Below are 13,063 nucleotides of genomic sequence, written 5' to 3' on the forward strand. Positions count from 1 at the left end.
TGAAATGAGGTCTATTTCTCATACTCAACATACTATGTACGATCACATAATTCTGTTTCTATAGTTATTTCTGTTACAGTCACAATGAAACGGTCAATAATTTTTATATTATAAATATAATAAAGTATTGTGGTCGAAAAAAAATCGATATCGAGGTTTCAACGGAAATACACGTTTTGAGGGTCCCTGATTCCAAAAAAGTGGTTTTTAAAAAATGTTGCGTCCGTCGGTATGTCGGTATGTCTGTTCCCAAGCTGGAGCCTTCAATTTTCAACCGATTTTTCTCAAACTCGGTACATAGGTTCAGTTTAGTCATAATTCCAGATGATTTTTTCATTTTTTCCCTAGGACTTTTTTTAAGGGTACTTCCCTCTAGGTCAAAACAGGATTTTTGGGGTTTTCTCAAAAACGGCTCTAACGATTTCGATTAAACTAAGCACAAGGCTAGACCTTAAGGTGTGCCTACGATTTGTATAACTCACATATCCGGGAAAATTCGAGAAGGCCCACATCCTAGGGAAAACCTTTTTTTTGGGGTTTTCTCAAAAATGGCTCTAACGATTTCGATTAATTTTTCTTGTTTTAACTCAAAATAAAATCGTCTCTGTTCAGTTAGTTTTGGGAAAATTTTTGGCAGTTTTTTTTCTAAAAAAAACTTGGTAAATCATCTTCAATGCGCTCCGTGTTAATACTTCGAACTTTAGTTAAGTTTAACTCTTAAAGTAATTGTATTATATTATCTTTAAGAAGTATACAAAAATTTAGAATTTTTTGACACTATACTCATAACAAGACAATTTTCTTAATAATAATTGACGACTTTATTGATTTATAATAAATAGTTTTGGTTTGATTCAGTTTTTTGTTATTTAAATTCACCACATACGAGTTACGTTGAGTGTTTTCGTTTCATTACATTCCATTCATCTAGCGAGATACATTTTAATTACTTTCAAATACAAATAATTATTATTGCAATAGAGGGAGAACAGAATAGGTAAATTGAGAGCTATGCATTTAAAATATCGAAAATAATTACTTTACATGATATCAATTATAAAATAGAAAGGTATTTATTACAAAATTATTAAGCTCCCGGTAGAAAGCAGGATGCTAGTGCTTTTATCCTGAAAATCGAAAATTTAATTACCTATATTTAAGGATTTTCTCAAAATGTTACATTTTCTTAGAATTATTTTTAAATCGTGTATATGCATTAAGGTCCTTTATAAGCGAGAAATTTTTTATACTTACTGTGTTAAATTTATGGATTTGAACTGTTAAAGTTTGTGTTTTTATACCATGTATATATGAAATATACATAGTATATTAAGTTTAGTCCCAAGTTTGTAACGCTTAAAAATAATGATGCTAGGAAAAAAATTTTGTCATAGCTGTTCATAAAATCACCTAATTAGTCCATTTCCGGTTGTCCGTCCGTCCGTCCGTCCGTCTGTGGACACGATAACTCAAAAACGAAAAAAGATATCGAGCTGAAATTTTTACAGCGTACTCAGGACGTAAAAAGTGAGGTCAAGTTCGTAAATGAGCATCATAGGTCAATTGGGTCTTGGATCCGTAGGACCCATCTTGTAAACCGTTAGAGATAGAACAAAAGTTTAAATGTAAAAAATGTTCCTTATAAAAAAATAAAAAACTTTTGTTTAAAACATTTTTTTGTAAACATCACTGTTTACCCACGAGGGCGTTAATTAGGTGCAAATTTTATAGTATGTATTAATTATAGGAATATCAGTTGTGTGTGTGTGTCTATTTAAAAGTGAATATCTTTTGTTATTTACGTGACGTCAAAAAAACAAACGATTGCGCATCAACACTGTCTATACATTTTTGTATGTGTTATGTGATAAAGAAATCAACACTGACTATGCATGGTATTTCAACAATTAACTCAGTCAATTGTTTCTTTTCACTTGTTAACATGTAAATCCTATACTGAAGTGTTTTGAAAGGTATATGTTTTATTATGTAACAAGGCTAATTTTAAAAAGAATAATCTAGCAAACTATAATATTTATTAAATAAAAGCATGGCAAGTATTTCCTACATCGAAAATTATAAGAAGCAGCACTCGTTTTTCCATAAAATACATTCAAAGTGATGAAATGAATGGCATTTGTGTCTTATTTCTTCTAAAAGTATTTTTCTATGAATCTTTAGAAATCAATATTTCAAAAACTATCGTATAAATCGAAAAATTTTACTTTTAATTTTCGTCTGATTTTCCCAAATTCTTAAAGAAGATTCACTCTCAAAGAAAGGTAAGTCTCAAATAGTTACAAACACTAATTTTTTTGGGACTGTCCTTAAGATATTCGACTGTATAATTTATTCGGTCCGTCTTCGGACCTACACCTACCTAGTGAGTGTCCTCAACAAAACCCTTGCAAAGTTTTATTACAATCTGATGTATGGTTTAGGAACGCATAGCACAAAAACATACAAACATTCATTTTTATTTATATAGATAAATAAATTGATTGATTTTACATAAAAATATTTTTAGTTTTTAGAGTTTTAGGTCGACTTTGAGTTTGGGTTTGTCGAGACAAATATAATAAAAAACGATTTTCACAAAAATGAAATAATTTTATTCAATTTATTTTATAGCTTTTTTATGATAAAAAAAACAACGGTCAAGTATGAACACAAACTGTTAAGTTCATCTTGCAGTACAGTTTTAATAATTTAGATACTCGGTTTAAATAAAATAAGGAACATCTTGTCTAAAATTGATTCAAGAGACGCTCTGAGGCAGTCAAGTAAAACGTATTTGCTTCTCAATATTTGGTATAATGTATCTCTCAAAGTTGAATAGAATTACACTCAGGGTAAAGGATATCCTCACCGTCTTCTTTTTTCGCGAAATTCGAATTGGGCACCAGGTACCTTGTGCCCGGGGCGTCTAGGGTACCCGAATTACCCTGGGCACTAAGTACCTCGGAGACACACTGTCGCGCTATTTGTGTTAAGTGTATATTATTTATGCAAATTACATATTTTTAATGTCTTATAAATCAATTTGGGTCACAATATTTCCTGACGCTCTAACGAATCGAATGCAGAAAACGGCAATCAAATTCGTCTTACTGTTTAAATTTTCAAAATTCAATGCTTCGTTTCTGCGACTATGAAATGATTATGAAAGTTTGAAGAAATATAAAGATTTTCTAAATTTTCATTCAAATTTTTATCCACAACTCATTTTTAAAGATACGAATTCCTAAACAAAAATCGATTACGTAAGTGATTTGAAGAAAAGTTTTATTTTCTTTTACGTGGGTTGTTGATGTTCTTCAAACAAGAAAAAAAATTGTTTCCAATTAATTTTGTAATTTTTTTTTATGTCTTTTTGTTATACCCATCACCCATAGTTTATCCATGCTGGTACTTTTATGTATTTCCATTTATAATACATACACTGGTAGAAAGTAAGTACTTACTTAGTTCAATAAATTTTTAAGTTATCGAATACTTGTTTTCTTGAATTGAGTATTGAGATCATTAACTGAGGAAATATATACTTGTTATCAAAACCAGTAATTTTTTTTTAATGTCTGGAAAAGTGAACTACAATAGAGATGTTGACTAAATTTTTTAACAGGGTTCGAAAATATCCGATATTTATTATAAATATCAAAATATCGGATATTTTTTATATATATCCGATATATATCCGATGTATATCAAAATTTTGATATTTAAAAAATACTAAAATGTTTTATTTACTTAGGCATTTCAAATCAGACAAATGAAACCAAAACATAAAATATTCTTCTAGATCAGGCAAAATCAATTAAAAATAATAAAATTTTTAAAAATAAAAATCAATTTAAAAAAAAAAAAAAACATTTTATAAATTGTTATCAGTCAATGGTCATATATACACTTAGGCAACAAAACAATAAACATAAATAATAACTGTAGAGTATAATCAGTCTTTTAATTATCAAATCAGTCATTCGTATTAAACTGTTAATTATCAAATAAAAAAAAAAATGTCGTTTCATAATGGTGCGTGGATTGACTGCAAGGAAAATAAAGCTAGATCATCTTCCTATTCTGAATCTTCCTTAAACTTACTCTTTAGTAACGATCTTTTTCTGACACGACACGATTTGAGTTTAGTATTAGTAGGTTTTAACTCTACTCCAATGCCATCAAAATTTGGGAAGTAGAAATACGGTAACAAACGCCAAAAATTACTAAATAATATTAAATTTTTTAAAATCATTTTTGTATTGATATATATCATAAAAATTCACGTGATATATATCGGATATATATCATGATATATATCCATTGATATATATCCATTGATATATATCCTCGAACCCTGTTTTTTAATCACTTCAGGTGAAGAATGTACGAGCGCCAGCGCAATTTTGGATAAAAAGCATGATTTTTTTTACATGAAGTTGGACTAAGTCTAAATAAATTTTGAAAATTTTAGGGGAAGTTGCGTGATTATTGAGATAAATAAATGACTTCAAAAGTAGACAGACATATTTAACATTAATAACGTTAATTGGGAAAACCCTCATTTTTCCTTTCTATTATTTTATTCGGCAATAAGCAGACTATTTTCTTTGTAAGTCCTTAATTTGAAAAATCCACTTTAACTAGGTACGCTTAGTTATTAATTATGAGAGTATAAGACTTTATATTTGTCACAACCTGCAGAGAAATTTAAGTTTTTTAACATGTTTTTTTCAATGAAAGTACCTACATCTCTATGATTTACACACCTTGTGTGCTTTGCTATTTGCTGCACAGTATGCTTTTATAAAATACTTCATTTAAAAATATATTACTATAGCATGACGCTCTTCTACGCGCTACACCTCATCATAGCCACGCTAGTGCACACACTCCATGACTATTATAATATTGCAGTAGACCTGACTGTGTTCATATCATATTAATGTTTGTAGTTTAATACTGTCTGATAAACATATATTTTAAGGTAGTTCATTCGAAATAATTATAAATAATTTACAGTTTTATATTTTGGCGAGATAATAGGAATGAACAGGCCTGGATTTAAGCAAAGCACCGCGCTTGGGCAATGGCAAAAAATACCGTCCTAAGTTTCTTTAACTAGTTTTGAACTATAGAGAAAAAACTATTCATTCAACTGTAAATAGGACTCGATTTTTGTATTTTTTTAGGCCAAAATTACAGTAGAGAATGATCACTGAACCAAATTCGAAACAAACAAACTTTTTTTTCTTACAAGAATGTTTCATTAAACATAGCTAACAATCATCCCCGTAGTAAGTTTGCGAGCGAACCACCTTAATGTTGTCTGATAAACATATTTTTTATTTACATTTTTTGTTGCTGTGTTTTTAATTTTACAAAAAGTGTTCATTCGTTTGCATTTGAAAAATAACACAAAATATGTAAAAAAAAATAAAACCGGTCAAGTGCGAGTTATACTCACACACCAAAAGGTTCCGTGACATCGTACAAGATATAAAAATATATACTTTTAAAATAATTTTGTAAAAGAAACAAGAGAGGCGCTATAATAATATATAATTATTAATTTCATGTAATATATATATATATATATATATATATATATATATATATATATATATATATATGTTTAATTATGCAACACACACTACAAGTATGCATTATAAGTAAGCTACCACATATAATTAAATTTGCATTGTGACCATTTTGGAGTTCGCCATTTATTTTTTGTTATAGTGGCAATAGTAATAAAACAAATTCTGCTAAGGTTTCAGCCCGCTGACAGACAGACCGGCAGATAGCGGAGTCTTAGTAGTAAGATTTAATTGGTTTCCTTCGGGTACGGGACCCTAAAAAACACTCACTTTGAGAAGAACGCAGGGTGGATAAAGAGTTAAAATATATATACAACACACTGTTTATCTCGAAAATAAATAGGGAAGTTTTTTGATAGCAGGTACAACAACAACAAAAAAAACCATATATTAATGTTTTAATTTTTTTTTACCACTTTTTGTAACAGAACACAGAACACCATAGAAAAACAATTTTTTTATTACAATCATAAATTATCAAACCATTCTAGGAAAACGTTGTATAAAAACAGAATATTTAGGTAAATATTCAAGTCAAATAAGTACTCCTCTAAAAATACGGCAAATAATTACTCAAAGAAACTTCTATTCCGATTTTAAATCTTCCCTTTCTAAGAAAAACATTAACATTCTTTACATTTAAATATTTGATCTATCTCTAACGGTTTACAAAATGGGTAGTTTGGACCCAAGACGCAATTGACCTATGGAGCTCATTTAAGAACTCGACCTCACTTTTTATGCCCTGAGCACGCTATAAAAATTGCAGCTTGATATATTTTTTCGTTTTTGAGCTATCGCGTTGACAGACAACCGGAAATGGACTAATTAGGTGATTTTATGAACACCTATAAAATTTTGTTGGTAGCATCAATATTTTTAAGCGTTACAAACTTGGGACTAAACTTAGTATACCTTGGTATATTTCATATACATGGTATAAAAATATTCGGTATACAAATGTTTCATGCAATGACTATGAGACTTCCCTAAAATTCTATTTAGAAAAACTTAATGCGAAACTTAAATAATAAATTTGATACATTTGGACAAGTTTCAAAATGCTGAGTGCAATTAAAAAATAAATAATTAAAACTAATTGTAAGTGTTTCAATTGTACACCCATTTTAGAAAATGAAAGTATTTATGTGTTCTATTTAAATTAGGTAAATCTTCAACTAGAATCTATTTGAAAAATATACCGGGCGAAAATCAGGCAAAAATACCAAAAAGCACATACAAAAAATCTCTATATGATATAAATGCCAAAGTAAGCATGTTTGTTTGTTTGTGTGTTTGTTACGCTTTCACGCTAAAACTAGCGAATGGTTTTTAATGAAACTGTATACAGCAATATAGCTGATATATCAGAATAACACATGAGATATGATTTATAAAGATATAATAATAAAAAAATATAAAAAAATTTAAAAATTAATTTAATTTGACATTACCATAAATTACAGATTTCTGTAAAAATAGTCAATATAAAATATTTCACGGCCATCTTTCTGATATACTCAATGGATAATTACTATTATACATTTGAAAAAATAGAAAACCATACATATATTTTACCTGTGTAAAACTTTACTTTTAAACCCAGCAAAGCGGGTGGGTATCACTTTAGTGTTGACATATATTCGAAACTCGAACAATAAATTTTATCGAGAAAATGAGCAATATTGACCGATTCTTTTCGGAAAAAACTTTATCATATAGTTGGGGTCAAAATTAACAAATAATGTTCTTAGACATTTTTCTCTAAACCCTCCAGGAGCATGTTTTACGTTCAGGAGCATGTCTTAAACGGGATTCTGTAAAAATTTTCCATGCGAAAATTAAGCATGCTCAATGACGGATTTGCCCGGGACTATATATCGTTGATGCATGAACGTCCTTAACATTAAAAAGAATGATACAAAAAATCAAATTATTTAGTTTCACAATTCGATATAAATTTTTCTAATAACGTTACGCTACACTGTAACAACTTTGGAAAAGTAAATAATATTATATGTATATGTAATGTATATTGGGAAAACTGGAATGAAGGTAGCTTGCTTGTGAGGGCCGAACGTAAAGAGATTGCATCGATGCGGTGCGTGTACTTGAACTCATGAGTAGTATTTATCAATGTGTTCTAAATAAATAGTTCATGGTTCAAAGTAGTAGGTATATGTAGTGTATGTAGTGTATGTATGTATGTATGTACGTACGTCGTACGTATATATTCGAGGACATTCGATGTGTCCTACATTTCCTTGTTTCTATATCGTATTATTACCAGTTGTGTATGTAACAAGCTTTTACATTGAATATTGTAGAGGTCATGGTAACAAAAAAAACTTTATACAAATAAAATCTAGGTATATAGTTTGAAGGTTGTCTGTCAATTGGGCACTTATTTAGGTAATTAAATCGGCTGTTATCTTGCTAACATATTGACATAAATTTTGGGTTATATGGGCGTTGGGATATAATTTTTATCTATAGGTACTACCATGAAGGTTATAAGAAGGAGAACGATCGCTATAGAAAATATTGTCCCCGAAATATGGATAAAATAAGTGAGGCGCCGCGACCGCTAAGTAGTATCAATAAAAGCGGGCTGTTGTGCGCTAATTTGAAATGATATATCAATTTGTACATTATGCAACTAACTTCATCTACTTGTACTCATAAACAGCTTATTTCGCAGATACTACTTCTTGATGACAGCGCGGCTGGTGGCTGAAAAATGAACTATAAATTCTACAAATTTTCAGGGACAGACGCGCTAATGCTTTAACACGTAGCGATCGTTCTCCTTCTTTATAACCTTCATGGGTACTACTGTACCACCCAACTGTTTCTCATACAATATACAGTGTATGATGAGTTGTTTCTGCTAATATAGTTATCTCTCTTACAATCAGAATACTCTAACTATAATTGCTTCTGTTTAACAATAATATTCATTAACTTTGCGTTATTATATCTCAACAGTGAACAGTGAATAATTTTTTTAACGCAGAATAAATACATCAATGTTCTAGCTAGATTTTTGACAATTTTTGACAGTTTTTTTCTAGAATTAAAAAACTTGCTAAAAACACAACCTCTCCTATGCTCTTCCTGTTAATGATCCGAACTTTATTTAAGTTTATCTCGAGTTAAAGACGGTCGAGTTAGAAACGGTAGAATCGACTTCAGCTGTTAATGGTAACCAGCCAACAGTGGTGTCAACCATTTAGTAATCGTTAGTCTCTTAGTAACTTTGTAAATCATAACCTTGATTACGTGATAATTAAATGATGTTTGAAAGTGAAAATATTATAGCCGAGAAATAATCTAATTCATTTTAACTAATAATTAAATTCATTTTAACTAATTTCACCATATTTCTATCACAAGTTTTTTTAATTTACTGAGTACGACTTCGAAAATTTCCGAAAATAATATTTTCTTGCTTACACTGTAGATCTTTTTAAAACTGTAGATAAATTGATAAAGATAGAAAAACACCAAATAAGTTATTTATTTTTTAAATCTGCTGAAGGGATAATAACAAAAAGTGCCCAATTTACTTTCGAACAGTTCGAGTCCAGCCCCGTCTGCCTGTATAGTACAATACATTTGGGACAGTTGTAGTATATTTTATATAGTTTTCTCGTTAGCTCTACTACTAGAAAGCTAGAAACAGTAAAAAGTAACATTATTCGAGTTCATGTCATAAACAATATTGGACGTACATATTTATTTATTCTCAATTCTCCGTTCGTTTTATGTTTCTAAATAATCGTAAAATAAAATAGAAACAAAAAAAAAGAATACTAGATAACGATTTTATCAGCCATGAAACAAAACCACATAGAAATGGGCTCATTTGGATGTTTAGGGTTTATTAAAATTAAAGGCTGTTTTCTTAACTTAACGTATAATTTAAAAATACGAAATTTTTTGCATTACGATCGTTGTAAAAAATCAAAACAATCTCTTTTGAAGTAAGTGTGTTTTGTATTTTAACTAAATATTGTAGAAGAAGCTATAGTTAAAATATTTTATAGTTGCCAAATTTTATTGGCTGGGATCTTTCACTTCCCAGATAAAATTACACTTGAAAGTTCATTATCAGAGATTGAAAAAATTTCAAGGAAATTCTAGTGATTAATATTTGAAAATAAAAAAATAATATTTCATTCACGGTGTAAATTTTTATACCATGTATATGAAATATATATGGTATATTAAGTTTAGTCCCAAGTTATACCATGTATATGAAATATATACATAGTATATTAAGTTTAGTCCCGCTTAAAAATATTGATGTTACGAAAAAAATTTTGGTTTAGGTGTTCATAGAATCACCTAATTAGTCCATTTCCGTATGTCTGTCTGTCTGTCGTCTGTCCGTCTGCCATCACGATTACTCAAAAACGAAAAGAGATATCAAGCTGAAATTTTTATAGTATGCTTAAGACGTAAAAAGTGATGTCGAGTTCGTAAATGAGCAACATAGGTCAATTGGGTCTTGGGTCCGTAGGACCCATCTTGTAAACCGTTAGAGATAGAACAAATGTTTAAATGTAAAAAATGTTCCCTATAAAAAAATAAACTTTTGTTTGAAACATTTTCTTGTAAACATCACTGTTTACCCACGAGGGCACTAATTAGGTAAAAATTTTGTAATATGTATTAATATGGGAATATCAGTTATGTGTGTGTGGCTATCTAAGAGTGGAAATCTTTCTTTATTTACGTAACGTCAAAAAACCAACAATTGCGTCATCAAAACTGTCTATACATAGTATTTCAACAATTAACTCAGTCAATTGTTTGTTTTCACTTGTTTTACTTATTTCTCGAATGTTTTTCAATCCTTTCAACAGCAAAAAGAATGAACTTTATTTCGATTTCCTCCCTATTTTTTCGATTTACCACTATTTTGGGTGGAGTTAGTTTTGAGAAAGTAAATTTTCTTAAAAAATTGTAATCAATTATATAAATTATTGAAATTGTAATTTCTATAGTTCTATATTTTTAAATGTTCTGGAAGGTGCAAACATCAAAAGCGTTATGTAACTTGGTGCCACTAGAAAGTTTGGCCATTGCTATGGACTAGAGACGTATAATCGAAAATTTTCGGGGTTATATTTATGGAATAGTATTACAAACACCATACTTATTTTTCGATTGTGTCGAGCTTTACTTTGTGGAATTGCATTTTAATAATTGAAATATACACGTAATATATTTTAAAATTTTTTTAAAATTTTTTATTTAGCAGTAATCCAACTAGATTATTAAGATTTTTTTTTTTTTAAATAAAAATCTTTTGTTACATGTTTCGTCTAATTCAAGACATTGTCAAACAATAAATCTTTATTGGATTACTGCTAAATAAAAAATTTTAAAATATATTACGTGTATATTTCAATTATTACTATACTTATTATCGATTGAATGTCAGTGTTATGTGTTATATGCCTATAAAACCAAACTCTTCTCTCAAATCATTTATTCTTTTCGATATTCTCATGACATCAGATTCGACGTATTCCTGTCAATTTATGATTGATATGATAGATAACAATACATGTAGGTATTACGTTTAGAAGATAAACCAGATTGAGAATTTGGTTTGATTTGTAAAAAAAATGTTTAACATTTATTGAAAAAGAAAAGTTAAAAAGACTGATTCAAGTTATGTCAGCAGCAGCCTATTATTGAAATTTTAGGAAAAAGTGTATTATTCTGAATATTGCCAAAAAGGCTACGAAAGAAAATGGGAAATGTGACACACAATGCCCCAAGCATGCATAACGTTATTGTATTTGCAATAAAGTCAGTGACGTTAGAGATTTTTCCTCGAAATAAGATGATGGCACATACATATCTTTACAGCTGATTTTCGGAATTTATCACCATAAGCCTTAAATCATTGTATTGTTAGCTCTAATGACGAATTTTCAATTTTTCTAAGCAGGAGCCTTAGCAATATTTACAAAAATTTACTTTTTTTTTCAAATTTCAAAACCTTGAATCTAGAATAAGTGATTTTTATGGTATCTAACATTTGATGAAATCTTGCTATTATTTGGATTGCCCTGTATAATCCGGCTCGAATGTAGAATTCATGGAAATCCAGTTTTTAGATTTTTATGCGGTCTACGATTTTTTAGCGAATTTCCGAAGGAAATGGAGTTATTGCTTTTATGCTAAGTTTTGTCGAAATTGGAGATTAAAAAATTTTTCGATTTTTTGCAATTTTTTTAAGGGGTACCCCTTTGAAAAAATCGAGAAAAATGCAAAAAAAATTGTTGTTTTGGAATTTGATGAAACTCGGTAGATGGGGTAATTTTGATCCAAAAAGTATAAAAATTAGGTTAATTTAATAATTGGATGCGTAGTTTCAGAGATATCGCAATATTTGGATCGATTTTAGTCCGTATCTCCAAAACTATTCGACCAGTCATCAAATGCACCCGATTTTTGAATTTTTTGGATCAAAATTACCTTATATACCGAGTTTTATCGAAATTGGAGATAAAAATAATTTTTCGATTTTTTGCAATTTTTTTAAGGGGTAGGTACGTACCACTTTGAAAAAATCGAGAAAAACTCAAAAAAAAATTTTTGTGGATTTTGATGAACTCGATAGATGGGGTAATTTTGACCCAAAAAGTATAAAAATCAGGTTAATTTAATTATTAAATGCAAAGGTTCAGAGATATCGCAATATTTGGATCTATTTTCGTCCGTATCTCAAAACCTATTCGACCAGAAATTCGTAGACTTTTTAGTTGTCCCTAACTGTAGTACACAAAACATCTATTTATAAAAATCTCAGACAGAATGAAAATTATACATTTCGTGGCGTGGTACGGTCTACTTTCTACGTAGCGCAGCTACGGTGGTAATAGATATAGCCAGCTCATCTTCTGCTCAGACACTGACTGACTGACAGATGACGTAACAACCTTTATATAATAATATATTATTTTCTGTGATTAATGGTACAAGAAAATTTATTTATATATATATACATATGTTATTGTCTTGTTTGTTTGTTTTTTTGGATGATTTTCATGGAATGGGTCACGTGATTATAAAAACTAAAATAATTAATTATAGCAAGATAAATATAAAATGGAAGGTGTAGGTAGTATATAAAAAAGACTTACCAATATTAACAACACCATGATTTGTTAATTCCCAACATGATTGTAGCCTTAAAATACTTAATGAGTTACTTTGTTTTGGTGAAAAATAACCTAATGCGGCATCTGTCACATGATACGCCTGAAATAAATGAAAATATAGTTAAGATAAAATGTATTATGTATATGACTAAGATTAGCTTCACACACGGGAAAAAGTGTTTAGCGTTTATTACAATGCCCATATGGTATAGGGATAGATACATTTAACTGACTGACTGGCATAAATGTTATTTATTTATATTCAATATAAAACCTTTG

General features: G+C 29.3%; 1 protein-coding gene across 1 annotated transcript in view; it reads right to left on the bottom strand.

Moving 5' to 3' along the window:
- Positions 1-13,063, bottom strand: part of LOC123298011 (F-box/LRR-repeat protein 16) — a 66,414-nt gene that overhangs the window by 21,355 nt on the left and 31,996 nt on the right. Inside the window, exon 3 of the mRNA XM_044879873.1 lies at positions 12,767-12,884. Within this exon, the coding sequence (XP_044735808.1) occupies positions 12,767-12,884 (118 nt within the window). The remainder of the gene's footprint in view (positions 1-12,766; positions 12,885-13,063) is intronic.

Source organism: Chrysoperla carnea, chromosome 4, assembly GCF_905475395.1.
Source record: "Chrysoperla carnea chromosome 4, inChrCarn1.1, whole genome shotgun sequence".
NCBI lineage: Eukaryota > Metazoa > Arthropoda > Insecta > Neuroptera > Chrysopidae > Chrysoperla > Chrysoperla carnea.